This window comes from Rhagoletis zephyria, unplaced genomic scaffold, assembly GCF_001687245.7.
Source record: "Rhagoletis zephyria isolate East Lansing unplaced genomic scaffold, Rhagoletis_zephyria_1.1 Rzeph_scaffold_01685, whole genome shotgun sequence".
Taxonomy (NCBI): domain Eukaryota; kingdom Metazoa; phylum Arthropoda; class Insecta; order Diptera; family Tephritidae; genus Rhagoletis; species Rhagoletis zephyria.
The window spans coordinates 26,116-53,411 of record NW_016158769.1 but is presented as its reverse complement, the minus strand read 5'-3'; the positions used below and the strand labels follow the sequence as shown (position 1 = coordinate 53,411).

General features: G+C 34.2%; 1 protein-coding gene and 2 long non-coding RNA genes across 3 annotated transcripts; 1 reads left to right on the top strand and 2 right to left on the bottom strand.

Annotated features, from left to right (window-relative positions):
• Positions 1–2,594: 2,594 nt before the first annotated feature.
• On the bottom strand, positions 2,595–19,511 carry LPCAT (lysophosphatidylcholine acyltransferase). The gene is made up of 10 exons (XM_017618679.1): positions 19,201–19,511; positions 9,253–9,398; positions 8,940–9,157; positions 8,585–8,852; positions 6,549–6,686; positions 6,353–6,478; positions 5,975–6,128; positions 5,798–5,899; positions 3,652–3,790; positions 2,595–3,575 (listed from the first exon to the last, which is right to left on the bottom strand). The coding sequence occupies exons 1-10, from the start codon at positions 19,414–19,416 to the stop codon at positions 3,466–3,468; spliced, it is 1,617 nt and encodes a 538-aa protein (XP_017474168.1). The 5' UTR covers positions 19,417–19,511; the 3' UTR covers positions 2,595–3,465.
• Positions 9,450–10,433, top strand: LOC108364831 (uncharacterized). Its single transcript, XR_001847831.1, has 2 exons — positions 9,450–10,023; positions 10,072–10,433. It is a non-coding gene; the product is annotated as an uncharacterized LOC108364831 (long non-coding RNA).
• A 587-nt stretch (positions 19,512–20,098) lies between the features above and the next one.
• On the bottom strand, positions 20,099–26,966 carry LOC108364829 (uncharacterized). The gene is made up of 2 exons (XR_001847830.1): positions 26,890–26,966; positions 20,099–20,182 (listed from the first exon to the last, which is right to left on the bottom strand). It is a non-coding gene; the product is annotated as an uncharacterized LOC108364829 (long non-coding RNA).
• Positions 26,967–27,296: the final 330 nt, after the last annotated feature.

Below are 27,296 nucleotides of genomic sequence, written 5' to 3'. Positions count from 1 at the left end.
ATTTTTTTATGAAAGCTTATAATATTTGCAAGAGACCAGTTGAGCCTGATTTGTGAATTTTTATTTTATTGTTTTAATTTTTTAGTGCAAAATGCAGAAAAAGTGGCAATTTTGAAGAAAATGTCTTCTCCTGTTCCAGTTAATAAATGGTACATAACAACGACTAGTTGAAAACAATTGTATAGTACCCCAAAACATTTTCCACAAAAAATTTTCACCAAAATAATGTTTTTTGTTTTGTTTTTAGTAAAAATTGGTTGAAAAATGAAGACTACGGTGAATTATGAACACTAAATTCCAATTTTGAACCACTGTGTGCTGGCTTCGGCGTGCAGTATGAATTATGGTAAACGCATTTTGGTAGCAAAGGATGGCGAAATCCTTGAAATGGATTTGGCTTCATTTTTCAGAATCGGTTAATTAACTGGTAAATATCTGATTTAAATTAAATTACGATATGGGTAAGGTACTTTAACGTATAAGTTGTATGTACGTATTCCCAAATCAATTTGAAAAAAAAAATGTCCTTTATTTTACGTTGGTTAATATGGTCACCGTAGCTATACACCATGATTGTACAACCAATATTGGTAGCAGTGGCTTGGTTTTTAAGAACTACTCGACCGAGGTGAGGCAGTCGTTCCCCAAACTACATACTATGTACAATGACTGGCATGTATATGCATAACAGAAGTATGTAATGCGTTCTTGTCCGACGACGGCACTAGAAAATTTAAACTTTTAATTCAAAATTTTTAGAAAAATTTTGGGTATGCAGTTTTGTAGCTCATTAGCTAGGCATTTGCTCCTAAACGAAATTGTCGAAGAAAATGCACAACACCTTCAGCCAAGAAAATTATTAAAAATCAACGCAATGTTGTAGCGTCTTGAAATTTGCACTTTATCCTACTAAAATTTAATGGGCTACAAAACTACATACACAAAATTTTTCTAAAAATTCTAAATAAAAGGTATAAACGCTTGAAAGAAATATGTGTTGACTCCAATCTGCCTTTTTTAATTCGGTTCTTGCGTAAGTATAAACAAGGAACAAAAATTCTAAATATTTATTTTATTGAAAATGGAATAAAAATATTTTTATTAATTTTATATCTGGTTACTGGAAAATTTTCCACTGCAGAAAATTACTTAAAAAATAAAGGAAAAATTTAACGAAATGTTTTTTTTTTTTATATACACTGGCGATCAAAAGTGAGTGCATGGTAATTTTTGTAAAATATTTGCAATGTTTTTTAAGTTAAAATTTAGTCGTTTCATCGCGGCTCAGCAACGCTTCGATTTCGGCATCTTCAGCGAATCCCAACTCACTTCCTTTTTTGGGACCTGCTGGTGTCGCTTCGGTTTTGTTGTTGACCAGGTTTTTCTTAACCTTGAATTTCAAGTGCTCCCATACGTTTAAGTAGAATTGTATAATCGTTACAGTTTTACTAAAACCTTTGGCGTATGCGAGATACTTTCCCATTTCGGAAAATAAATTACAAACTACTGCACGACAGTAGTTTTCATTTTAACTTTATTAATGGAGAATATCGATATATTTCTAAAAAAAAAACTTCGGTAATACCAACGGTGATATCTCCTTGGGCTGCTGAGAGAATGGCCGTGATACTCCTCAGTTTCTGATTATGCCTAAAAGCCGATATCTCTTCCTCCAACTTAATTATGTACTTCATCCTGGAATTGGAGCAATCTTTCTTTTAGAAAAGGAAAAGGTCCCATTAAAACCGTTTCTTTATTTACAAGTTTGGTTGTTTTTTTTTTCTTTACTTTTTTATTCGTTTTCACGCTCTTACAATTCTTTCTATAACTACAATATCAGTTATCAATCTGCAATAAATAATATATATACGTACTTATAGTAAACTAAATATAGTGACGCGATACGTTTAAAATATAATTAAATCATATTTCATTTTGGAACTCAATACTTGCAGTACTTAATAAAATTAAATTTTACATCTATTAGAGGTTCAAAGGCCTGCTAGACAAGCCAGCTATGAAAATTAATAACAAAAGAAACACATTCAGTGTATTTAGATGATTTAAATAACAGTAATTCGATGAAGATAAAATAAAAAATAATCAGCCTCATCATGAATATTCTGGTGAAAAATTTCGTCACCCGAAATGGTTCACTTTATCATGAATGTGGACCGATTTCGGGTGAAAGGCATTTCACATAGAAACTTCGAAGTTGGGATAACAGCCTGCAAAGCCGTTTAATAAAATTTCAGTGAACAAACAGTTTTGAACGTACAGACAAATGTAGGAAATATTTGCGAAAATTTAGCAATTATTTTGCGGTTTTAACTGTGCGAGTGACAGTTATTTCACCGGCTGAGTACGGTATACGATAGGGTGAAAATCATTCGAAGTGAACTATGTACTTCGCTTGGTGAATATTCAATATAAATAGGTGAAGTTCACACGAAATTAACATTCATGATAAGGCTGAATAAGTCACGTAATTTTTTTTTTTGTAATCGTTAAATCTGATTTAAGTACGCTTGCTGTTCAGAAATTGTGGGCGATTTTACCTGTATGAAACGTGACGGTTGGTGGAGTTGGATCTATTTATTGTTAAGTGCTTGAATGCATACTTAAGGGTTTCTTAACAATAACTCTAATAAATAATTATACATACATATATGCATACATACATATATAAATACACACGCCTACATTGCTAGAATCTAATACACTGTAAGCATATATTTAACGTATAATAAAATTGACATTAAATATACTCAGTAAACAATTAAATATCATTGTTAGATTATTTCTACTTCTATTACTTTATGGCATTAATTTTTAAAGCTACGTTACATGAAGCAGATAGCAAACAAAATTTTAAATTTAATTATAAGAAACTTGAATGCCTTTATATGAGAGTGTGTACAATATTTGACTGAATAGTATAAATTATTCTTTTGCATTTTTAGGTGGTTAAGGTTTGTTGTTGGCCCGTCCTTATAATCTCCCTACATATGTTTATGTAGCTATATCAGCGCACGATTTGCAGCTATGTTGCTTAGAAAGAAAATTTGTCTTCTCTTCGATCAGATTGTCATTTTAAACGTTCAAACAGTTTATATGAATGCAAACATATACACTGGTTTTAAAAATGAAATTTGCATTTTTTGCCCCTTATTTTTTTTGCAAAATCATTATTTTACAATATTAGAAGCAGTTTTACTTTTTACTTTCTTAAGCAATAGCTTTATGAAGTTCTTAAACAATCGAAATGAAATAAATACAATTAATGTTTGGTTTTTGTAAATACATCGGATTTTGTAATTCAAAAATCCATTACCCTTATGAAATGCATTTTTCGCGCTCAAAAATCATGTCAACTCTGTCATACACACGCACACATACACCCTCAAGGTCGCATAAAAAAGCGTTATTCTTTTATTTCTTTATCATCTTGTTTTGTCCTTGATTTTAATTCGTTTTCTTTACATTGCCAGCTGCTTGCGTTCTTCGTAGATGCTCCTGTTTCTTATAAAGGAACTTGTACTGTGGATGATCCTTGGTGTAGCGCTCAAAGTCCTCTGTATTTGACATTAAAAAAGGAAAAAATAAATGCATTTAATATGTTTACGATTACTATTTAAAGTGTAAACTTACCGAACGCAATGCAGCCTTTGTTCGTATGATCGATTGCAAAAAACAATGCATCACACTTTTCGGGCGTCATTTTTCCCGTGTGTCTCAGAATACGTGCAAAACTTTGGCGGGTAATACTTTGTGACGACTCAGCGTAGAGCTGAAGGAGTAGAATTACAAATATATATTATGCACTGTATAAAAATGTCGATGTGATTATATGGAACTGTTGTTAGTAATGTTAATTTTTAGAGCCTCTCGCTATTGGCTTTATTTGAAACAGGTAGGACTACATTAGGACGATTCACAGAATAATAGTTTAGGGTAACCTCTTAGCCTTTTTAAACAACAACTGGCCAATTTCAGTACTTAGGGAATGCATTATTTGATGCGCTTCCCATTATCCTATCAAGAGATTCCGTTCTTGCGCACTCGCCAAACCATTTTGAACAGCTTATGAATTTGTACATATCGCTTATAGTAGCACTAGATAAATCTGCTAACTGCTTCATTATATATTTCCCGAAAGTTGTATGGCTTAAGCAAGTCAAACCCGGGCATTCGCACATGAAATCAAATACTGTTCCCGCACTACCATCTAGCAGGTAGTTGCAAGCATATTTCGTTGTATGAAAGTCCTATTCTATAAGCATGTTTTCCTAGCAGTCAGTGCCCGGTGATACTCGCTACAATCCTAAATAGTTCTAACCTTCACCTACTTAGCAGTTGTGCTGTTCTTTTCCTCCTATAGTCAGGCCAAAGCTCACGTACTATCTTACAAGTCTAGATCTCTAACCACCTCTTCAATGCTAGTTTAAGAAAGTACAAGTGGATTTATGTTTGTATTTGTCTGAGGGTGTATCCCGGTACCACCGATATCGATTCATCCAAAAAAGCCTCACAGGCCTCACATATGCCCAGGACTTCAGTCTGAAATTTGCGAGTATGGTTTGCCAGCCGCAGGGTCAGATTGACACCAAGCCCTCCGGAATAGACTTCTGTCCCTACACCGCAGTCCATCTCGGAACCGCCAGTGGATATACAGAAGACTTCCTATCAGCTTGGCCATTTTTTATTGCCTTCTGGATGGAAACCACATAAGTACATAAAAGCCAAAATCCAGGCTTGATGACATGTAGTGCGTGACTTTATTTGCTATCGGACTAAGGCTTTACATTGAGCTATGTCGAAAGGTCTTCCGACTCCCTGAGTCTTACTGCTGTATACATGCCGATATCCTTTAGGTAAAGATCAATGGGTATCATATTGATGACGAAATTCAGTGCTTCTGTGGGACACGATTTCAATGCCCCAGTAATTCCTGAACCTGCGCTTTTTGTATACTACTTACGCTTTTGACAATGTACTGTATATTTAAAGCTGACCACAATACCATGGTGCAGCAGGTAACGATTAGCCTTATCATAGAGTTATATATCCACATCAGAAGTTTCAGTTTTAATTCCCAGCTTCTACGCCAACGCTTGGGACGATGTCAAGTTCCCGGACACCTCTTTCGGTGATAACAATGAAATATAATTGTTGCACTCAAAAAAATCAAAAGACAAATCGCATGTCGCATATTCCTAAAGTAGCTTCTGTTTTCGTTCCAGTCAAACATTTTTAACTATACCATAGAAACAATTTTGTGCACTAAAAGTTGTATTTTTTTTTAATATGACCAGCAATACACGGAAAGCTATTAGATCACGCCCCGCAATTTGAACCATGAGACTCGAGGGACGATTCGACGTTACCTACCCGTGCAAGAGCTATCACCTTAACACAAGAGACGGTTTGGGGCGGTTGTTAAAACCATAACATCCCACAATCTATCACTAGTATTATGAGTATCAAGGTAATGTAAAACAACGTATGTAAGGTTGTCCAAAGTTTACAGTAGAGAATAAAAACTGTCTTATTTCAAAATGGTTCTCTCCTTTGTAAAGCGGTGCATTTCCGGCTAGTTTCTTAAATCGATACTTTAGTACGAATGGATAAAGCTTGATGTCAGCAGCTTCCGGGAACACATTTTAAGCACGAATGTCAGTTACACGGTTTTGCAGAACGAAGATACGCGGTTTTGTACTTTAAACGACGATATGTACATATGTGTAAGCCACACTACTTATAATTTTAACTAAGTCAAGAAAAAAATGCAACTTACATTCGTTATAGCACGCAAAAATACGATGATCTCTTCATTCTTTAATTTACAAAATTGTGAGCATAACAGAAAACTCTTCAAGCTGACTGTGTAATTGTGATGCTGCAAAACAAAAGCAAGGAAAGAAAGGTAATATTTAAGAGAAAAAAGTACGATTATATTTCCTAAACATCTTACATGATCTAAAAGTGCAAAAAGCTGGTGTAGATGCGTACTCTTGGCATCGAGTTGCAGCAATTCAGCAAAAGTAAATATGTCTAATCGGTCAGTATTGTGTAAGCTAAGGAAATCAGCGACTAATTCTTGGTCACGTTCGGAATCCGGTAGGAAGCTGTAAAAAGGAAATAGGGATAAAGCAAAATAAATTATGAAACATGGCAAGTAAATTAAAATTTAAACACGTGCGTGTGAAAATATTAAAAAATAAAAATAAAAATGTGTAAAAAATAAGGTAAAGCAGCCGAAAATTTTTAGTTTGGTAAACTATTAGCATAAAGCAATGCAAAAGACAGCAAGCAATTCAGTTCAGTTCAGTACACCCATGCCCACGCTTACCCCAAACTGTAAAGCACACGTTCAATTTCGATAATATCACCAGGGTAGGGCACACGCATATCTTTGGCACGACTCATTGTAATCACATCTTCGAATGAATATTCTGACGTTGGCACACCGAGTGCTCTAAGGAGGAGGAAAGAAGGAAATTTAAATTTTAGAACGACAAATATGTTATCTTGCATCTGGTACTCACTTCGCCATAACATCGCGCACATTTTGTGCATATAAATTTGCATCAGCTTTTTCCTCTTCTGATGGCGTGTAGACAGGCAAAAATTCGATTTCGCAACGACTATAGAATTGCGCCATCGTCAGCCAAAGTAGCTTGAGGCTAATTATTAACAAATATAGAAATATGTTATTAACACTATGATTGATATTGCTTATTTATATTGAATACATTTTCACACAAATTATAAAAACTATATATTGTACTACCTAATATCTATGCATGTACATATCGCTCATTTACTTTACTAGTATCACAACTCAAAAAATACAAATATTGAGCAAAATTTGCAGAAATGATCGCTAACTCTTCTTCTATCTTGTGTAAAAAGCTGTATGGATTACAAGTATTTCGCTAGAATAAAATATGTATTCAATTTACCATAGAAGTATATGTTAATTCAAAACTTTAAAGCCGTTTTTCTCGAAAATATCAAATATCAACGCGATTTTTTTGCAGCTCCAAAATAGCACTTTATTATAAAAAAATCTAATGCCTACCAAATTTAAAACTGCTTACCAAAAATTATTCTAAAAGTTCTGATTAAAGTTTGAAATAATGATGAAACTTATATTCTTTCATAATTTTTGCACAAAGTTTGAAATTTGGACTTACATACATTAGTGTTTGTTAGATATTGAGATATACATACTTTAATTAAAAAAAAAATACAAAATTTTTTCCGAAAATTGCACTCGCTAGGTGGTGCTGGAGTCGAGAAATTTGTCTTATTCGTATTTATATATGCACCGATTTGGAAGAAAAATTGATTTACCAGGTAACACTAGAGTCGAAAGTATTATTGATGGTTTGTCCCATTTATTATTTTAACCAAAAAATAGACAAGTAGATGACGTTGCGAAAAATAGTTGTGCTAGATGGATTTAAATCTTGCCAACATGAGCTTCTTTGGTGTGGTAGGCAACTGAAAAGCAGGCTCTCTCTTGACTCTCTACAAATCTCTCATCATGTCAGTTATAAGGCGCAGAAACAAGGACGCTATCAAAGGAAAATGTTAAAATCTTAGGAACTGACGAGAAATCTATTTTACACAAAACCTATCTAATAGTTAAGCACATAATATACCACAATTGCACTGGCTTGGACATGTCGTACGCATGTCGCAAAGGAGAATTAGGGGAAATAAGAGGCTTTGATATTAACCATTTTGTTGTCAAACATAAACTCGAGTTGTTAAGCAGAAAACTGAATTTCCAATACAAGAAAAGAAGGTACACTGCAATCGGGAAAACTCAAACACACGATAGCTCGAACGTTAGGAAACTTGAACATTTTTCTATACTGCATTGACTACTTTAAAACTCGAACAAAATTTTTCTTTTACTTCCTATGCGAAAACATATAAGAAACTATTTGTTAACAACGGCAACGGCCTAACACTTTTGTTTTTGCTAAATGCGCATATTTTTATTTACAGACTTCTTACTATAGACAAACGAACGGACAGACTTACAGACAGTCACGTCTTAATCGATTTTGCTTCACATTCTAAGCATTTTTGGACACTTTTGTCTATGTTTATCTCAATTCCCTTAGGCTGTTACAAACAACAGTTATTTGGACAAGATTATAGTAGCCTTTTGCATAAGTGCGTTCGCGTATAAAAATTCGTTAACTCGAACATGTCTGGTTTTCATTAGTTCGAGTTATCGCGAGTGCATTGTAAATAGTTTGTTGGTGTTTGTTAGCATTATAAGGCAAATACATACTTGCCATACTTGTAGTCACATACTACTAAATTCTGCCTTGTTTGTTAGGTCAGTTTTTGGGATTTTTGTATTAACTGAGCTAACAACAAGACTATTAATGACAGAAGTTTTATAGATGTTGCAACAATCACTTTCAAAACGGACTAAATAAAAATGAAATCATCTCAAATAAATTGTTCAAATAGCTAAGTTCAGTTTACGAAATTATGCCAAAAACAAAAAATAATTAAATGTGAAATTAATACTTGAAGCCCTAACTAGGCTACTTACACGCCAGGTCCATCCCATGTCCATGTGAATGAATCATATTTGTTGGGGTACTTCAACAACACCGGCTGTACCGGCACCCCCGGATAAAAAGCTCCAGGCTTAAATTTAATCAACGCCTTTCGATTAGTGCATGTACCCTCGGAAAATATCACAACTTGAGGCCATTCATCCTCGGAACGTGCGCGTTGTACAATTTGACGTATCGTATTTTGACGCGAATTCGGATCCTCGCGCTGCACATAAATGGGTTGAGCAAAATTGATGATTTCTATTAAAGTTAAATTAAAGATAAAAAATCAATTAAAAATATATTACTTAGTTTGGTGATGAAAATGTAAACAAATGAAAAACTTACTGCCTAGCAGTGGTATATCGGCTGTTTCGCGCTTAGCCACAATTGACGGTGGTCCAGTTGCTACAACAATAATCGAATCCACATAAGAGGAGTGCGGTGCCACGACCATAATGGGTGCTTGTTTGGGTGATGCACGCTCGCCAGTCAATTTGATATGCATAAAAGTGCCAGCAGCAAAGAGTGTGCGCATAGCACCAGAGGTTACGCGTTGACATTGTCTATGCAATGGAAAGGGAATTTAATGAAAATATTATGAAAGTCAAAAATATACATACATACATAATGAAAATTTTTTTATTTTTGATCGACTTACTTTCGCCAACCGGTTATTGGTTTTGACATTAGTTCATCCAATGTTAGGCCATAGAGGCCAATACAGGCAAACATCCACGCAGATAGTAGAGAGAGAACACAGCCGACAACGCGAATTGGTAACAAAAGCACTGTTAGCACATAAACCTGCAAAAAAACACAAAAATTTCTGCAAAAATTTAAAAGTGCCAATGAAATTTAAAAATGTTCCCAGCCGATATCCCCAGCAGCTAGCAGTAACTAAAAAAAAACTGTGTAACGGGTATTCGTCGCCACGCTGTATATTTTTGTAAGCAAAAAATCTAAAGTAAATTACCAAAACATGTAAAGTAGTGTCCCCATTTATGTAGCCACCACTGAATATACATACTATTCTAAATTTAGATAGGTTCTACTCTACCTAAAGTTTTAAATTTGCAGATGTTTCCAAGAAATTAATGCAATAATGCCGGGTTTCTACTGGACGTTAAATGAAAATATCGAACCCTAACCGCCGAAAAGATGGAAGCGACATTTTTTCAAAATTTTCTTTTTGATACAAATATGTTCTTAGAGCATATATATTCATTTCTGCATAAATAAAAATAGAAATCTCGCTTACAACTTTTTGACGGTTAGAGAGCTCCATATATTTAATGGCAAAATTGAGAACTAAAAAGTACCTGACCTATTATTTTTGTAAACAAATCATTAATTTGTTTCCACATGACATTCTTTTAATGGCAAATTTTTTTTATTATTTTATGTTCTGTGCAAATTTGGCATATAGTATGTAAATACATAAGTCGTAGTAAAATTTTTTTATTATTAAGCATAAAAGTTTACCATTAAAAATGCGGGTCTCAGAGAAGGAAGCCTACATCAGATGAGGAAAAAACATAACTCAAGAGAAAATCGGTTTTTTTCGGTGCATTAACTTTAGACGATAGGACTTTAGTTTAAACGGTTGACGACCCGATAAAAACCTCTTTATGGCGGACGACGGAATGGCGTACGTAAGAAGAACCACTGAAGGATGCGTTCGAAGAAAAGTTAATAAGGGAGGTGGCCGACTGTTTCGAGGATGCCTTTCTCACTGTGTGCTTTGACGTCTGAGTCCCAGAATTTCGGAAAGGAAAATTTAACGTAGTTATTTTCAGAATCCGATTGTGCAGTTTTAGATGCTGCCACTCTTTTTTAATTCAAAAAAATACCGTATAAATAGTTAAAGACTACACATTTTCCAAAATGTTTGGCCGAGCCTTTCCTCCGATTCGTTTTGCTGTTGTAATATAGACGGCGGAGCACAGTCTATATGATTTTCTTTTTATAAGCCTTTTCGTGGCAGAAATGCACTCGGAGGTTTATCATCGTCTGCCTAAGGCCATCGCTATCAGAAAACACTTTGCTGTTAATCGGATCAGGGTTCGAAGCGTGGCCCTACCGAGTGGAATTGCGCACCTCTAACCAAAAAAAAAAAACAATAAAATTTAAAGCAATTATTTTTTTATTTATAAGAATTTTTTTTTTTATATTTTTCTAAAAAAAAGTTTTATACCTGAGTGTACATACGTACTTAGTATGGCTATTTAGAAGGCGTTGACCTTGCATAGTTCTAAACGATTTAATTTTCAAAAATTAAAACCTAATTCAGTGCATTTCCCCTCTTGTTTTTTTAGCAAGATAAAATACCTACAAGTTTATACATATACATATACATATAAATTATACAATCGCGAGATAAAAAAATAATTAAATAAAATTAAAGAGTATTACATATGTATATGTCTGTACATATGTATGTAGTGGTCAAAACTAGTGGCGGTGGCAGCAGAAGCAGCAAACAGCAGCAGAAGTAAATAAATACAAAAATAAACAGTGATTTATTTTTTATTGTACCCACATGTAAAAATACCACAGATATTTACATACTATGTATGCATATACAGTCAGCGTTAAAAATGTGGATACCCTGACGTTTTTAAGATTTTATTTATATTTTCAATACCAAATTTTTCTTATTTTTGTATAAAAATAATATACTTCATACAGCTAGAATCAAATTTTTTATTTTCATACCAAACTCTGAAAAATGCAAGAAATACCAAGAAATTTTCAATTTTTAAACTCGATTTCTAAGACAAATTTTTAGTACGCAGTTGTTAGCCCATTTTCTTCCAAATCGCTCATTTACTTCAATAGTGTCACAACTAAAAAAAAAACAACTCGAGAAAAGCGGCTTTAAAAAATTTGGATTTACATATACCCCCATAGTAAAAATTAATACATATTAGTTGCGTTCCCTAACTCGCAAGAAGTTGCAAGAGTTTACAGGAATTTACCAGAAAGCGCTCCCGTACTCGGATCTCTGCTAAAGTAGGGGAAACATGGGAGAGTAAAATCGATCCTCTCATTGCCAGAAGTTGCAAGAATTTTTGCTGGTAAAATCTGGTAAAGTGTCAACCCATCAGCTGTTCAAATGATTTTAAAGTTGAATAAGCAAAAAAAAAATACTTCTGCATTTTCACCTTCATAAATATATCGCAGCGAGGAAACATCAAGTTTTGTAAGTATTTTTGTTTATTTGCTTGCGTATTTAATTTAGCAGATCGGCAAATGATAAAAAAATCTGCTATGTAAACAAAAAATGTCGCCCACGGTGTATTTGACAGTTTTACCAGTTTTTACCCGAAAAGAGTTCCCGTACTTTTTGGATTTTACTTACTTTACACAAAATTTGTAATTTTGGGATTGTGACACTATTGAAGTAAATGAGCGATATAACCTTTTTTATATGAACACCAGCGAATTGAAACGGCTACATGGGTTACAAAATTGCATATCCAAAATTTTTCTAAGAAAACGAATCGAAAAATTGAACATTTCTTGCATTTTACCCCGAGTACTTAATGAAAAAAAAATAATAATAATAATAATATATGCATATCGCCGTTTAAAGTACAAAACCGCGTATCAAGAAAATGCAAAACTTCGTATGTTAGGTTGCCAAAATTTTATAGGAGAGAGTAAAACTTTTCTAATTTCAAAACGGTTCTCTTTTTTATCTCTTCTTCTTATATCTAAGTATCGATGTTTTAGTATGAATGGCTAAGGGCTTAATGCCAGGAGCTTCCGGTGAGCAACTATCTTTTTTGGCACAAATGTCAGTTACGAGGTTTTGCAGAACCACGAAACGCGGTTTTGTATTTTAAACCAAGATATATATTTTTACAAAAAGAAATAAGAAAAATTTTCTATGGAAAATATGAATAACTAATACTTTCAAAAACGTCAGGGTATGCTAATTTTTGACGCTGACTGTACATGCTTTTGCCTGTGCTTCAGCTATAGCCATCTGCCGGCACAAGTCACACCACCACATGGGCCATGACCAATTCGCATAAAGAGCGCATATCTACACAACAATGTCGACATTGAAATCAACAGTAAAAGGCAGAAAACAAAATAGAAAACGAAAATGAAAATGAAAGCAAACCAATACGAAGCGAAATATGTACAGAAGATTGCACTAAAAGGTAATCAGAGTAGAAGGCTGAAATGTAATCGGGCTTCATAGCAGCCACGCAGACGTTGACTCTGACGCTGAGTGCAATTAAATATATTTTACTACAGCCAAGAAAATATGTAGCAAATATTTGCATAATTATTGTATGTAAATACACACAAAAATTGAGTCCACATATTTTCTTTGAGCTACAAACGAACTCATGAAAAACTTAGCGTAATTGGGTCACTTGGACACAAAACATAGATTCATGTGCCCTTTTAGAAAAATCAACATACAGTGCGCCTAAAATTATGCAATTTGTACTCTGTTCATAATCTGCGTTAGTCGCTGAAGAGCTGGATTCTTTCCTTTTAAGCGGTGGACTCTTCACAGGAAGTACTCGAACAGAAATTGAATAGTTGAAATCAACATTAAATTTTTGAAAGATCAATGCAGTAAATTTATAGATTTAAGTCACAAAACAAACGTAATATAAGCGATATTTAGGTCAATTAATAAATATAAGAAAAACCATGAGTCATTATTTATTTTCCTAGTGAACTGCGTCGAATATTTGAGCAGCGATTAGTCATAAATGTATTGTCGCCTTGGAATGTTATTAAGAATCTACATATTTGTATATATAATCATCAATTAAGTGTATTTGTCTTAATTTAAAAGCTGATCAGTTAAATACGTACATTGACAAAGAATTAATTAATATAAGTATTTAAGTAAATATAAATTAAATCAAAGTATTTACATACATATTAAAAGCCTTCAAGTAGTTATTATGAAGATGATCAACCATCGGCATCGAATTATAGGAATAAACAAATTCTGATTGATACACAATATGTACATATGTTAGCTATGATGAGCAAGACGGAGGCGTAATTATACTATCGGCAGTCCATGAAACCGCCAAAAACTATTGTTTTATTAAGTACAGCGGCAATTTATTAATTTTTAACACGGATGGGTAAGGTAACGTATTTAACGAGTAGCGCCCAACCAATGAGCATTTAATCTCGAAGGATACCAGAGCTAAAAGTGCCGTCTGACCATCACTTAATAGCCCTTAAGCATCCTGTAGGTTCTTCACGATTTGCAGGATTTACAAGATTTACAGGGACAACTGTTTTGCCATTAATAAACCTTGGCGAGGGTGGCGAACGGGAAGGACTTTCTGTAAACCAGCAAATCGTGAAGCACCTGGAACAGACTTAACATAAAGATCCTCTCACGTCGATAATTCCTATGAAGGTTAATCTCTGCGCACAGTCTAATGGAATAAACTTCCGCTTGGAAAAGATGCTTGGGAGGGCAAGTGCCAAGGGCACTGAAAGCTTGAGTCTAGGGTCTGCTAGGAGTCTGCTTCAATACACTCTGGGGGTTCAAAGAGCCGTCTGTGTACCACTGTAGTCTGCTTGCCTGGGTGTGACTCTCCATAATAGAGGTACTCCAGGTCGCGTTACTGTACATATCGTCGTTTAAAGTAAAAAACCGCATATCGTCTTTTTGCAAAACCGGGTAACTGACATTTTATGCCAAAAATTGGATTTGCTCACCGAAGCTCTTGGCTTATCCATTCGTCCTGAAATATACTAGACAGAAATGCGATTGCTTTATAAAAGAGAGAACAATTTTGAAATATGAGTGTTTTTACTCCCTACAAAATAAATTATGCAACCTCACATACGCGGTTTTGTACTTGAAACGACGATATATATTTACCTTAGAGCTTCTTTCGAAAATTACTCTTCTATGCATATCGTCTCTGGGGAATAGAACTAGTGGGAGGTGGTAGCCGAGTTTGTCCTTGTTCCTAGAAGATAAGACCTTACCTTTGTCAAAGCCACCTCCCGCGATATATAAGAGAGTTCGCTTTACCGTCTGTTCAACTGTAAGATGCAGTTCCTCTCCTAAAGTTGAAGAATTACCTCCAGTGCTTCCGTCGGACATGTACTCAAAGCCTCGTGCTGCAAACACACGCCAGACGTTGACTCTTGGTGAGGGACTGCCTTACCGTTGCCAGAGTAGTGGACGGTACCCAAGCCATTGCCGCATTGGTCGTACTATCATGGCGTACATTCATCTTAGGATCCTTTGGGTGCATCTCTAGGATTTGCACCGCTAGACGTTTGCACACCATCAGCGCTCTCGTAGCTTTGTCGTTTGCGGCACCAACATGAGTCCTCCACTTGAGTTCGGAGTCTAGGATAAGACTCACGATACTTAACTTCTGTGACGGCATTGATCTCAATCCAAGCGACGGCTAAGTTTTTCATTCCCGTAAAAATTATTTTCCTGGTAAAAGGGACGATCGCTGTCCCCTAGGGATTAATACTAAAACCAACATCAGCATACCACCTTTTTGCTAGATTAAGTCTTCTTTGACCGATGTCACAGAGAATACCTACTCGCGAACTTCCCACTAGCAATTATCTGTAGTGGTATTTGAGCAAGTGGCCTGGCAGTCTGGCAAAAGAATAGATTAGCTCAAACAACGACTGTTGTCATTTTCTTCCATATAAAAATAGACTTTGTTCATACGTTATATGGAAGATAATACGCGCAACAAAAAATAAATAAAAAATAAAAAATTTTAACTTTTGATGAAAATATTTTTAAGTTTGATTAATTTTTGTGAAGCTATAAAACTTTTATTCGTGTGGTTTTTGATTTAGATCGAACTATATTTTAAATGAAAATTCTTAAAAATAAATAAATAAAGATAAGTGGCAAACAATATTTGCACCTATTATTATGATCATGAGTGTATGTATATATTTTTCATTTTCGTAAATAACATTTTCTAAAAAAAAAAACAAAGTTAAGGAAATCTGGCTCAATTTATGTACATATGTGGAAATATATATTATTGCACAATTTAGTGAGCTAAAATGTGATACATTAAGCTCAATTAAGAGCTAAATTTCCCAATATTCCTAACTGCATAATTAAAGGTAACGTGTGAACATCGCATAAGCTCGATACGCTTAATTGAGTTATTTCCTGCGTATGGAAAATCTCATAAAACAGTTGCACAAACCCATATTCGCCATATGTTTACATGCGCTTGGCCTCACTATATTTATTTATTTATTTAGTCTACAGAAAAATGTTTTCTTACAGACAGTTGAGATAAAAAGATTTAGAATATTTAAGTATGTGTGATACATTACAGAGTGAAATAATTATAAATATTAACTTGTAAAGATAACAATGATATTCAATAGCAATTTGGGTAGCTGGCGAGGCCTTGTCTCCAGTCTACTTTTGTGTGCGGCGGGCGGAAAGACCTAGTTTCCGCTCCGCCCTGTTTACAGGCCGTTGATCATGGTCGGAAAGGCCGAGCTTCCGATCCATGTTCCCGTAGTCGTTACTTTGTAAGTGAGGCAGGCGGAAAGTCCTAGTTTCCGCTCCACGCTATAGACGAACTGTTGGGCGAGGTCGGAAAGGCCGAGTTTCCGATCCCTGCTCCTATTGTCCTACGCGGTCGCGGAAATATACGAAGCCGTTACAATTGTACTAAGCAGTCATAGATATTGTGTAATTTTTTCGTTCACGGTTGCAGATATTAGTTTATTTAGTTAACTTGTTGAGCAATGTTTTCTTTATTACAAAAAGCGATTCAGATATGTCGATGCAATCATAATGCTTGTTAAAATCTTGGCATAAGCACCGAAAAGCATCATGCATTTCAAAGTTTGATTTACAAATACTCAACACAATAGGTTTAAAATGTCTCGTGGGTCTTGTAGGAATACAAAAATTTATCTCACTCAGTAAAAAGGGACTACTGACCATCCCGTTCATTAATTTAATTAAAAAAAGAACACCAAGCATCTCTCTACGACTCTGAAGCGTCGGCAAATCTATAAGCTTCAGGCGATCCTTGTAGGGTGGGAGATTTTTAGACGAGTCCCAACATAAATTTTTGAGGGCAAATAACAGGAACTGTTTCTGCACTGATTCGAGCCTGTCACTATGAATTTGATAGCTAGGATTCCATACTATAGATGCATACTCCAAAATCGGTCTAACTAGAGAGGAGTGTTTACTTATTCGTACATAAACACAAACAATTGTAGTGCAGCTTTTCTTCTGCACATTTTTTTATGCCATTGATGCTGTTTCGCTCCTAAATGAGAACTTTTTTCAGTAGAACGTAATTATGTAGATACATATGTGGTACAAACTACGGCAACGCAATAAATAAAAGCGAAAGCAACAAAACTGAATCGTATGATTTTTTTTTATCTAATTTAAATACATTAGCGCTAAATCATTTCGAGTACTCTTGTTACTAACAACTCACGTACGAGTAAATAACAAATATTTATGTATGTGCGATAATAAGCAGCAGCGGCAAATCTGCGAAACAGTCTGGGGACTTGTGAGAAGTCTCGAGAGTAGAACCATTTGTGAGTTATTGAAGTCTGGCGCGGCAAATACATACATACATATGTACATACTGAAATATTCAGAAGGCTAAGTGGTTATTAAAACATCCCCGGCGTTCTCGCTATCAAATATCGAATGTCTCTTTATCGCTAACTATTTACAAGGCGGTGTCCTGGGTGATCATGCCCTAGGGGCTAGACCCATAGCTCTGTCACTTAGTCACAGTTATACTATATACTATATACTCCGACACAGCCAATAGAAATTTAATTCAACAAATAAATAAATAAATATATATACAATACATAAGTTGCAACAAAATTGTATACATACGACAATAAGTATGCTAAACAAATCTTTACATCTTTATTGGAAAGACTTCTTATTTTGCGATCATGAATAATCATTGTATTTGTGTTTTTATTTTTCGATCATTTATAACCGCATGGTTTAAATGTAAGGGTAAGCAAGCATTCAAGATCGTTGGACCAAAGGACACATTTTTTTTTTTTTAGTAGTGAAAAACCTGTTTACACCGACATCCCTGATGGAGCTGCTACAACAATAACAACAACAACAACAACATGGAGCTGGACGCTCTTGCCCAGCAAACGAAAGACACAAGCAGTTAGCTGTAAGTGTAGCTGTTGCTAATTAATTAGAATACTTCGTTTGTATTAGAATGAATTCTGCCGCTTATATTAACCGTTAGAAAATATTCTCATTTCCTATTTGAATGTCGGCTGTGAAAAACACACGATTCTCCAACAAGAATCCGACCATTTCATAAGTATTTTAAATAATTGGTTTCAAGAAAAATCTTCGAACTTTATATATATTTTTATAATTTAATATGAAAGAAGTTCATATCGCTAGCTTAGAGTGATAAGTTACTAAGCCCCAATTGAAAAATTTTGCAGGAGAGGAAAAAACCTATTATAACCATTTTTTCAACTATTTCACAAATTTTGAATACGGCATTTTGCCTATTTAAAGCAAAGCAACGAATCAGAGAAATTCGATCTTTATTAAAAGATTTCGTACTATTTTGGCCTTATCGAATTTTTCGGAGCTTCTTTTGGACTCAGCAAATTTTCATTTCATTGAATATAAACGAGAAAATATACAAGTAATTTTTAAGCAAAAAAAAATCGACTTCAATTCTCAAATAAAAATTTAAGATTATCGTTAACTTCTTCACGATCCAATTATCGGTCCTAAACCAAATTAGTATGGGACCACCCCTGAGCTACCACCTTTCAAAAGAATTATCGAAATCGGTTAACCTGGTCCAAAGTTATGCGGTAACATACATACATAAAAAAAAATCCGACGAACTGATAACCTCCTCCTTTTTGTGAAATCGGTTAAAAACAAGGACCTTTATCCTTTTCGAAAGGATGCATTTTGAATTTCTCTTGCCTCCTGTATCAAAATATGAGTTTTCATAAAAAGTGGACTTAGCAACAGGGTACGAATACAAAACATATCAAGTGAGAACAACTTCATAGGGAAGAAGCCCCAACTTCCAAATTGATTCGAAACAATGACTCTGATACCCATGTGCCACATCAGTAAAGAAAATCGTCGATGTTTTTGCAAAACCGCCCATCGACCAGTTGCAAAACCGCCTAAATCGCCGTTGAAGCAAAAATGAGATTTGGTAACCCTGAACTCCGGGCATTTATGCATACAAATCGTTAAATCGTTATTAAAACAACAGATTTGTAAAATAATAGCTGGAGAAAATACCGCCTATCAAGGCAATGTCTTCAAAGTAAATCCGTTTTTTCGCTCTCCTGTCAAATTTGAGTGCCGTAAGATAGGCGGTTTTGCAATTGGGCGATGGGCGGTTTTGTAAAAACATCGACGATATATAAAGGTAAGTTCCTTGCCCTTTAATTGGCTTAAGAAAATATAATAATACTTATTTATTCACTTAGTTTTTGCAAGCGCATAAAATTGCGAAAAATAATGCATTCATGTAATGATTTTTTTTTTTAACACGAAGTCGTAGTAAACATGTCTAATCGAATACTAAAAAGCACATACCTTCGCCAAATCGATTCTATTGTCAATCTGTAGTCGATGTACAAATGGATTGATATAATCATAACCAGTTGATGACCAAGCATCTTCTTCCGAATCTGTTTTCTCCATTGTATGATCCAGATGTGCAGAATTGGCATCGTTGACGATCCGACCATCAGCTTCCGCGTCACTTGGCGATGCGTTGTTACGCCGATTTTTAAATGCTGATGTTGTCATTTTTACTTGATTGGGTCCCAGGCGGGGAAAGTGGGCGTTATTGTGACCGGAACACAGTTTCCCGATCACTTTATTAATTTGTTAAATACAAGTGCTTAAGCCGCCTGGCTCTTGCGCGAGTAAAAAAGTTTGTAGAAATAACAGAATTGGTTTGCGTTAGAATTTTTCTTGTCTTTTTTTTAATATTTTCCTTTTTTCCTTTTGATAATTTTCAAGTCACGCGTCAGTACATTTCTTTCCACGGCATTCAATTCCACTTAAGTACGTACTTTGTTACGTTTCTTTCAGTCAAAGTGTGTATGAAGACTCTTTTTAAAAGTGGAGGTGGCAAAATTTTAACACAAATATAAATGTAAAATACACCTGCACTCCCACAACGCGTATGTTTTCGCAGCGTAGACACCACGCCAACTCACTCTTGTATACTGACGGCTAATTTGTATTTGCGTCAATTATTTCCAACAATATTATGGTCTGAGAGCACACTTGTGGGTTACGATGGCACTTTTGCGCTCAGCGCAATATTTGATCAGTTGACCGGCTGACTTGTTGGCTTCGGGTGCACACAAACGTTGTGACTGCGGATTGCTCAATTGCTTCAATGTATCAGTATGTTTTACTCTCCAAATTGATAGAGGCGGGGTCACTCTTGCTTCTTTTCTACTTTTATTATTATAATTTATTTTTTTTGTTCTTGTGCTTCTCCTCTTGCTGAAGTCTGCTTCTTCAATTATTTGAAGCGCAAGCCATTTATGCCATATAACATCTGGAATGCAGAAAATATAGTGAAGTCAAGAAAATGTGCAAACAGCAATTAATATGCTGATGCTCTTCTGCAAAAACGACACAATTCAAAATTCAAAAAAAAATAATTCTCTTACTAGATTAGACAAGGGTTAGAGACAGTAATATAGTATGTATTTTATTTTTTGAAGTTTGAATTGCACCCTTTGTTGCAGGGGACCATCGATATGCATGCAATTTTTGAACTAAGTTTTTAACTTTTTCGGGTTATTTTGAAATGCTCAGTTTCTGAGTGGAACATTCATTTTTTTCGAAAGTTAAATACAGCCTAGTATTGGTATTGATCTCACAAATTTAGTTTTTCGCATTTCATATTTATAAATAATTTTGAATCTAATGAACTTTTCAAGGTTTTCTATTAAATGTTTTGTTTTGACTTTTTAAATTATGTAAAATGTCATGTATGTTATTTATGAAATCGATTATTGTGATAATGAAGTATGTAAAGAATGGAAATCGATTATTGTGAGAATAAAGGTATTGAATAATCGGGATTTTTATAAACATTTTCTTTTTTAAACTGCCAAATGGGAGTATTTTAAATACAATTTCCCAACTAATAGCATTATAAAAATTAAGATCGGCAGCACTGAAAATAAGCATGCCGATCTTGTCAAAATTACAACAAACACGTCGCTACTGACAACATTTTAGTATTTCATTTTATCGTGATTTTTAAAGAACTTCGTGTTTTCAGAACGATATTAATAATTAAAATTGCTGGATTTGTATAATTTTTGTCCTCAAAATATAAAATATTAAAGATATCGTAGTTATCAATGGAAAAAGACGTACACAAAAATCGTATGGAAAGTCGATTTTTTTATATTAAATATCTTTTGCTGCATTGTCATAATATCGAGCCAAATGGACTACTGATACACCAGAATAGAGCGGCAGCATGGTTAAATTACGACTTCGCTTATATTATCGATATTTATGTGTTTTAATCTATATGTCAGCCGCTGTGGCGTAGTGGCAAGCAGTGCGCGCTCCACTCCGCAGCACCTGGGTTCAAACCCTGGTCAAAGCAACATCGCAAAAAATATAGAAAAAAGGTTTTTTCTTAACAGCGGTCGTCCCTCGGCAGGAAATGGCAAACCTCCGAGTGTATTACTGCCATGAAAAACAGCTTCTCATAAAAATGCAATCGCCGTTCGGAGTCGGCGTAAAACTGTAGGTCCCTCCGCTTTGTGTGACAACATCAAGGCGCACGCCACAAGTCGGAGGAGAAGCTCGGCCAAACGCTAACATATATGTAAGCGCCAATCTATTATTATTATTACTAATCTATTTAAAAAATCATTTACAGTTTTATAGGAAATTGCCTTATTTTACGGCCTGTACTTTTTTATAAGTTACAATATATGTGCAACCTGTGTGGAGCATACGATACAAACATATATTCAGGCTTATAGGCCTGTAATTAAACATTTTTCTACATTTAATTTGAAATAGTACGCATGAACGGATTAAAAGTAGTAAATAATTAGTACTTTTTCTACTACTTTAAAATGCGTGACCGGAATAGACCTGCCGAAAAAGTGAGGTTAAGTTACTGACAACACCTTGTTATTATTACACCATGATTTCACCATGAGTGGAACGTTCATTTTTTTCGAAAGTTAAATACAGCCTAGTATTGGTATTGATCGCAAAAATTTAGTTTTTCGTATTTCATATTTATGAATAATTTTGAATATAATCAACTTTTCAAGGTTTTCTATTAAATGTTTTGTTTTGACTTTTTCAAATTATGTAAAATGGAAATCGATTATTGTGATGATGGAGTATGTAAAAAATTAAAATCGATTATTGTGAGAATAAAGGTATTGATTAATCGGGATTTTTATAAACATTTTCTTTTTTAATTTGCCAACTTTTATGTTGCGGAAACTAGACTTTTCAGCCTGCTGCACATAAATGAAGACTGAAGACTGGGCCTCGCCAGCTCCCCAAACCGTGTTTATAATGTACATATATACATATATAAATAGCACCCCTCATGGATGCAATAAAATTAATATCCTGTATAAAAGTATAGAGTATTTGAAATTTTGTTAAAGAAAATATGAAAAATAAGAAAACGTTTTAATGTACAATTTGTCCTGATTTTATGAATATGAGTGTATATAAATAAACATTATTTGTAGAAAAGCAAGCAAATATCATGAAGCAAACATTGTAATTGGCAAGATTTGCTATAGATCTTAAACGACTGCCATAAATAAAAAAAATAAATAAAATAAATAGATAATTAAAACTAATTTATCGTAGGTTATCACTCAGATAATCTGGAAGTATGCCCTGATTTGTACTTGATAGCGTGATAAATTAAAGATGCATTAGTTTCAATTGATAAGTGTTCCTATTTTACAAAATCGGGGTCATTCCATGTAAAAGAGGAAAATTACATAAATTTTAAAATGCCCTAATTATCCCTATTTCAGTAGTAACCTCTTTTTAAATTACTACATTTCATTAATCTGTTGAAGAAAGTTAAAAAAAAAATAAATAAAAAGAAGCTGTAATTTTTGTTTATGGAAATTTTCACTTCATACATAATCACTTTACACTAGTCACAAGGATCAGTCCCACCAGTCACAACTTTAAATATTTTTTTAATATTTCTATGAAGGTTACAGCAGCCTAATTTTTATTGAAAGCGTATAGTTCATATTTTACAACACAAAAACAGCTTTCCTGAAAACTAAGCGTTTTTGGCTATAATTCATCTTTCAGCGAAATGATAGTTACATTCCAATGATAGTTGCAGACCTTTTTCTCGATTTATTCAAATAAATTTAAGAGGTCTGAAATTTTAATTAAAGCGGTTGTTTAAGTAGTTTTTATTTATACGGCCCAATATTTGAACGATGGTTATGAGTTTGGCGTTAATTGTATTCATTTTTAATGAGGTTATCATCAAACTAAACCAAAACTGCCGAATTTCTTTATGAAAATAACCTTCAAAATCCATAACGCATCACTTTGCAATGTTGTCTGACGATGCAACGTCCGATATTGTACAAATACTGTAGTCAAACTGCATACATACTTTGCAGTTGTACATTCCAAAATTCAGCCTGTATATAGTATGTATGTACAGTATCGGTCATATCTATAGCACGCCATTTCCAAGTGATATTGTGTGCCCCTTATGTTTATTTATTTATTTTTAAGAATTTTCAATTCAAATACAGTTCATTCTCAGACAAACCACATATAAACCCAAGTGTAACAATTTGTAGAAAACTACAAAAAAGTGCAACAAATTTTCATCCAAACTTCAAACTTTTTCATCGGAAGTGTAAGAATTTTTTTGAGTACACAGTTTTTTAGCCCCTTCAATTTTAGTCTGATAATGTGCAAATTTCAAGTGGCTAGGAATTACCGTTAATTTTTTAGAATTTTTTTCGCCAAATGTGTTGCGGATTTCTTCCATATACAAATAAATTAAGTTTATTCATTATATGGAAGCCAATGCGACAAAAAAAATTTTAAAAAATAAACGGTAGTTCGTAGCCACTTCAAACTTGCACATTATCGGGTTTGTCTGAGAATGAACTATATTTTAATTGAAAATTCTTAAAAATTAATAAATAAACATAAGTGGCACACAATATCACTTTGAAATGGCGTGCTATAGATATGACCGATACTTTATGTATGTATGTATGTACAGAAAACAACTTTTCTCAATCCATTGGATTCGAGCGGCTCACCGATTAACACATCGAATGGAAATTTCTCTGAATTCCTGGTTTACGTTTCGTATTGGAATGAGTCATTTTTGAACAAGTTGAATGTACATATATAAATATGTACTTATATTTAATAATTATTAAGAATGTTATTGAAAGATAAAAGGTTTAATTTCTACAAAATTAATCACAAACTACATTAAGTGCATTAAGACACAATAAGCAATCAATAGCTGTGAAATAGCAACAGAAATGGCAAATACAGATATTTATATATATTTTTTAACACGTAACAATAGTTGTTCATTCAAATATGTATGATACTTTGTATTAAAGCGTATGTTAATATACGGTAATTCATTTTGCCGGTAATGAAAGTGAGCTGCGCTTAGTACGTGTATGAATTATGTACATACATACTTATGTAATAACAGGCAATGGAAAATTATTTCAAACTGATAAGAAAAAAATAGAATATAAATAAAGATGTGGCGCCATAAAAGGTCAAGACTGGAGTATGCAACGATTATTTTGAGGCCTTACACTAAAATTCTATCCAACCGATTAGAACGTGTGCAAAAAGTCTTTCTAAAATTTGTTCTCTGTTCATTAAAATTTTCTTTTCCACTACCTTCCTACTATTCTCGCTGCCAACTAATCAACCTTACATCACTGGTAACAGAAGATCCATATTGGCGTGCACGCTTGTCGTTAATATCATAACTGGCTCAATTGACTGCCCTTCTCTTCTAGAAAAGATTGCATTTAATATTCCTTCTAGAATCCGCCGCCATTGGGATTTCTTTAAAATAGATTTCTCTAGAAGCAGTTATGGTGCCAACGCTCCGATCTCTAGAACCTGTACTGAACTTAACTTAGTGTTCAATGCTTTAGACATTGATTTCACACAATCAAGCCCCGCCTTAGTCACACATCTGCGAACATTTTTCTCTGCGCCACACCACAAAAATAAGGAAAATTTTAAAAAATTCTGGAAGAAATTCTTCACTTAGCCACATTGCGTTACCGATTTTCTTCCGAAATTTCGTAAAATAATTGAAAACCGCACAGTTTGTTTCATGTGCATCATCATGGTTTATTTAATTTTAGAAAATTCAGTGAAAAAACGGATGAAATCTTTACGAATTCTTTAAAATTTCTCTAAAATTCAGAATAATATGAAAAAATGGTTTGCAGGGCTTGTGGTTTAAACTTTAAAGAATAAAAAGAATGGTGCATTATACTAAAGCCAACCTTCCGACGTAAGCTACTATTCCATACGACCATATGTATGAATTGGTATAAATACATACCCTGCAGAATATCTGACTAGTTCAGAACTAGCGTAGAACTAGGCATTTTTCCGACAGTACTAGTTCTAGCTCAATGCCCAAGCAATGCTTTCAACTGTCCAGTTTTACACGGCGATGTCATTGGTGGTGGCAATTGTCGCCCAGTGCATTACTTTGCAACTAGTTTTTAACCGGTTCAGTTTTGGACAGTTTTTTTTATATGAAAACGTTTTTAAGATTAAATTTTTGGATATTTTTTTCGTTTTTTCTTTTCTGTTTAAGATTTCATTTTTGTTACATAAATTTTTTACTAAAAAAATAATGGCAATTATCTAGTTGGGCTTTCAACCCCCAAAATTTTTTGTTAATACTTTTGATCGGGTAAAAAAAGTTAATTTCCGATTTCGGATTCTTGTTATTGGGGCCCAGACGCGTCTCATGGTACCCCCTTTCCAAAATTTTGACCAATTTTGGGGGTTGAAATTCCCCCTAGATAATTACCAAAATAATAATTATTGTAAGTTGCATGCAACAATTTAAGTTCATACAATTGCCTCCACCAACGCGATTTGAATTCGCGACTAACGATGCTTAAGTCGAAGGTCTTCTCGCTGAGCTACCTTCGTATCGCACGAGTAGTGAGCATTTGCACATTTACACCGCAAGTTTCAACTGTCCCGCTCTACATCCGTTTTGCACTAGTTCAGAGATAGTTCTGATATACATATGTAGTTCGGAACTAGCGCTTTGTCAGACTCTCTCTAAATTTTACTGCAGGGTAGGTGTGTACATATATTTAGATAGTATTCTCATACATACATATGTATGAGATATGCAAATTAGCAATCTTGCAGCAGAATAGCAGTACGGAAATACATACACACGCATTTGTCGGTTTCTAAACCCTCTTCTAATGTTTTGCTCATTCTCTATAGCCGCTTAACATTCCATAAACGATGCACTCACCACCTCCTCCGATACCCTGAAACCCCCAACATTAAGACTTATAAAACCGCATCGATTATTTGCACACCAAGTGAATTTTCTATGAATCGCCTGATTTCTGCGCTGACAAGTCATTACTCATTCGTCAGATATATATGTACATTGGGAGCTTCCTCTGGCGCTGAGTGGGAAGAATGACCACAGTTGGTTGGCTAATACATACGTTTCGTGTTGGAATGATGTTGATGCTTATGGTGTATATCAGAGAAAGTGAAAGAACTAACCGGTGCATCTTCTATGAACTAATAAAACAAAAACCGATGAAAACTCGATGATATAGGTTATTAGCTGAATCAATTAAAATTCAAATCATTGCATTACGAATTGAAAAAATTTAATTATTCATTGCGGCACTAGTACTGGAGCCAAACTTGCAAAATATCAAAACGCCCATCGTTTACGTACCAATTGGTTAACCAGACCACCTTGTAAAAATTCGCCTTGGTACAAAAACGTGTGCAAATTTGACATATACCTATGCCGCTAAAGCATTTTGCATTAAATACAGGTCAACAATTAATTTGTTTATTTAATTTTGGTGGTTTTCTGCATAATATGCAAATGTGGCGTTGCTATCGCAGCCGTCGCGTCGCCAAATCCTGTCACTTTCTCCACAAATGTAAGAACATCTGGAACATGTAAATCTTCTAGTTTAGTATATAACTTACCAAATGTTGTATCTTTTTCCGCTTTGAATTCGATTTTTTTTCACAATTATTTCAGTTTATTATAAATTGAATACAAACATTGTGTACAAATGTGTGTTCTTCCACAATGAATACAAATCCACGACATATAACAATTTTGCCATTTCTTTCATTCTTCTTCTTCTTTCCAGTCAAGAAAGTAACATGCAAAAAGAGTTACCATAACACTTGGAATACCCATAAAGTAAGAAAGAAATATACATTTTTTTAGGTTTATTGTCGCCTAAATTTTACAGCTCAACACGCATTCCTTTACAAAAGTCGTAAAGTTAGAAACACTTAACAATTTAGTTTCTTTACCTTATTACATTTTCACCATAAACAACTATTTTCCAAATGAAATAGCAATTTTATAAACTACTACCTTT